Here is a 2,812-nt window from a genome sequence, read left to right as displayed (position 1 = left end):
TTATGTCTGTTTTACCAAATATATTTGTGTTGCGGGCCTGAGAAAAATTCATATGCAAAACACATGGCTAACTAGTAACTTAAAGAAAAATGTTTATTATGAGTTTTAAAAATTACCAATAACAGGGGCACCTGGGTAGCTCAGATGGTTAATCACCTACCTTCAGCTAGGGTCATGATCCCAGGGTCCTGGGATTGAGTCCCTCATTGAGAAGCCTGCTTCTGCCTCTCCCTCTATTGTTCCACCTGCTTGTGCTCTCTCGCTTTCTCTGTCAAATAAATAAATAAAATTTAAAATAAAATAAAATAAAATTACCAATGACCTAAACTCTTTCAAAAGTTGAAAAGTACAGAGAAGGAAAATAAGGAGAAAAAAATTGTATTCAATCATATAAATCCAAAATAGCTATGGTTGGTATTTCAATGTCTAGTATTCCATACTTACTTGTATATTTATATAAATGAACATGTCCATAAATCTTTATGCAGTTTATGTAAGATATAAACAATTTGGAAAACAACAGAGAGGAAATGTGTCCAATATTTAAATTACAGTTTTGTAATTTATTTTCCAAGTGATAGTGTTTTTTGTATTGACTGCTTCCATCTTATGTTTTATAACTTAAATGGTGGTGATTATGTTGAAAACTAGGATTCCCTCAATAAAATTTGCAAGATTGTGAGTAAGTATCACTGTGGCATTTTATTATTTTTTTTAAGATTTTATTTATTTGACAGAGAGGAAGAGAGCACCACGCAGTGGGAGAGGCAGAGGAAGAAACAGATTCCCCACTGAGCAGGGACCTGGATTCCAGGCTGGCTCCAGGAACTCTGTGATCATGACCTGAGCCAAAGCAGACCCTAAACCATCTGAGCCACCCAGGTGCCCCTCACTGTGGCATTTTAAAGACTTTTTTTCCCTACCTTACGTGTCCTATATGAACATTTGTATTTTATTTTTTTAAAACAAGAAAGAAAACTAACTTACTATAGTTTCTTTCATTTACTGGATTAGCTACATCTCATACCTATTTTTCCTATGTCCATAGGGCATATGTAAAAACGTCCTCATGTACTAGATCACGAAGATCTAATTCTTAAGTATAAGAAATCTTATAGGGTATATTTTCTGAACAGGGAAGGATTCAAATAACCTTAAAGATTCACGTGTTTATTTTTTTTTAAAAAGACAGAAAACAGGGCGCCTGGCTGGCTCAGTTAGTTGAGCGACTGCCTTTGGCTCAGGTCATGATCCTGGATTGCCATGATCGAGTCCCACAGCCGGCTTCCTGCTCAGCAGGCGGTCTGCTTCTCCTGACCTCCTCCCTCTTATAATTGCTCTCTCTCAAATAAATAAATAAATAAATCTTTAAAAAAAAAAAAAAAGGCAGAGAAGATCAACATTCAGCCACGCTTTTGGCTTCCAGGACGGAGGGAAAGGGCGGGCAGGCGGGCCGGCGGGGTGGGGGGAAGGGCAGCTGGAATGTCTGTGACACATAACTGGGGCCGTGTGCAAACCTTCTGTGACGTTGCTGAGGTCCCTAGAGAAAAACGGCCATTTGTTTCTAAGCCGCCGTAAGGGGAGTCCTCCCGGAGCCTCCGGGGCAGTGGTGGGCCAGCTCACCCTAAGATCTCACTGCAGCCATGAGCAGTAACGAATGTTTCAAGTGTGGACGGTCTGGCCACTGGGCCCGGGGATGTCCTAGGGCAGGAGGGAGTCGAGGGCGCGGAGCCAGAGGCCGTGGTAGAGGTTCTCCGTGCAGTTCCACAAACCTATCTGACATCTGCTACCGCTGTGGTGAGTCTGGCCATCATGCTAAGAACTGTGACCTTCTCGAGGACATCTGCTACAACTGTGGGAGAAGTGGTCACATCGCTAAAGACTGTATGGAGCCGAAGAGAGAGAGAGAGCAGTGCTGTTACACTTGTGGCCGACCAGGCCATCTGGCTCGTGACTGTGACCGTCAGGAAGAGCCGAAGTGCTACTCTTGCGGTGAATATGGCCATATTCAGAAAGACTGTACCCAAGTCAAGTGCTACCGGTGTGGTGAAATCGGCCACGTGGCCATCAACTGCAGCAAAGCAAGCGAAGTCAACTGCTACCGCTGTGGCGAGTCCGGCCATTTGGCCAGGGAATGCCCCATTGAGGCTACTGCTTAATTTTCCCCCTTTGTCCCCTCCCCCCCCTTTTGTGGATTGATAATTGTATTATTTTCTCTGAAACTTCTTCACTGACCAAAAGTTGATAGATGGAGGCAACTCCCAGGCCAGTGAGCTTCATTTACCATGTTGAAGGAGGAAAGGGCTGGAAAAAAAAAATCTCAAAAGAAGTTGTTCACTTTTAAATGTCATTAATGTGTTTCTGCGCCACTGGTGAATCTGATTATTGGACAGTCATTCTAGACCTTAGACAATTTTTGGTTCTTTGTACTTTGATTTAACATTTCATTAACTGCTACTGTGTGCCAGCCACCACTGGAGGAATTGGGGATATATCAGTGAACAAATCAGATCCATTTTGGGAACACAGGCCTAGAATCTATTAACAAATAACACACAGTGTCAGTGAAGATAAATCACTATACAGAAAAAGAACACCAGGTAAAAGGATAGAATATGCTGGGGAGGTAACATGTAGCTCTGTCTTAGATACACAAAGTGCCCTGAGGAAGTGACATTTCCTCAGAGATTCGTTGATAAATAAAGCTGATTTTAAAAATGTCTATGGTCTTGTCAAAGTAATTTTAACTTTATTATATATTGACTGTTTTGAATTATCTGACCTCATTGACTTTTAAATAATGTTGGAAAGA

At 41.8% G+C, this 2,812-nt stretch overlaps 1 protein-coding gene across 1 annotated transcript; it reads left to right on the top strand.

Moving 5' to 3' along the window:
• Positions 1–1,595: 1,595 nt before the first annotated feature.
• Positions 1,596–2,159, top strand: ZCCHC13 (zinc finger CCHC-type containing 13). Its single transcript, XM_045996054.1, has one exon. It carries the CDS (start codon positions 1,644–1,646, stop codon positions 2,157–2,159), a length of 516 nt encoding a protein of 171 aa, XP_045852010.1. The 5' UTR covers positions 1,596–1,643.
• Positions 2,160–2,812: the final 653 nt, after the last annotated feature.

The sequence above is a fragment of the Meles meles genome, chromosome X, assembly GCF_922984935.1.
Source record: "Meles meles chromosome X, mMelMel3.1 paternal haplotype, whole genome shotgun sequence".
Lineage (NCBI taxonomy): Eukaryota > Metazoa > Chordata > Mammalia > Carnivora > Mustelidae > Meles > Meles meles.
The sequence above is the reverse complement of the archived record's forward strand: the minus strand, read 5'-3'. Positions and strand labels throughout refer to the sequence as shown.

Excerpts from the sequence above, each read along its gene's own strand:
- ZCCHC13 (XM_045996054.1), top strand. The coding sequence starts at position 1,644 with ATGAGCAGTAACGAATGTTTCAAGTGTGGACGGTCTGGCCACTGGGCC.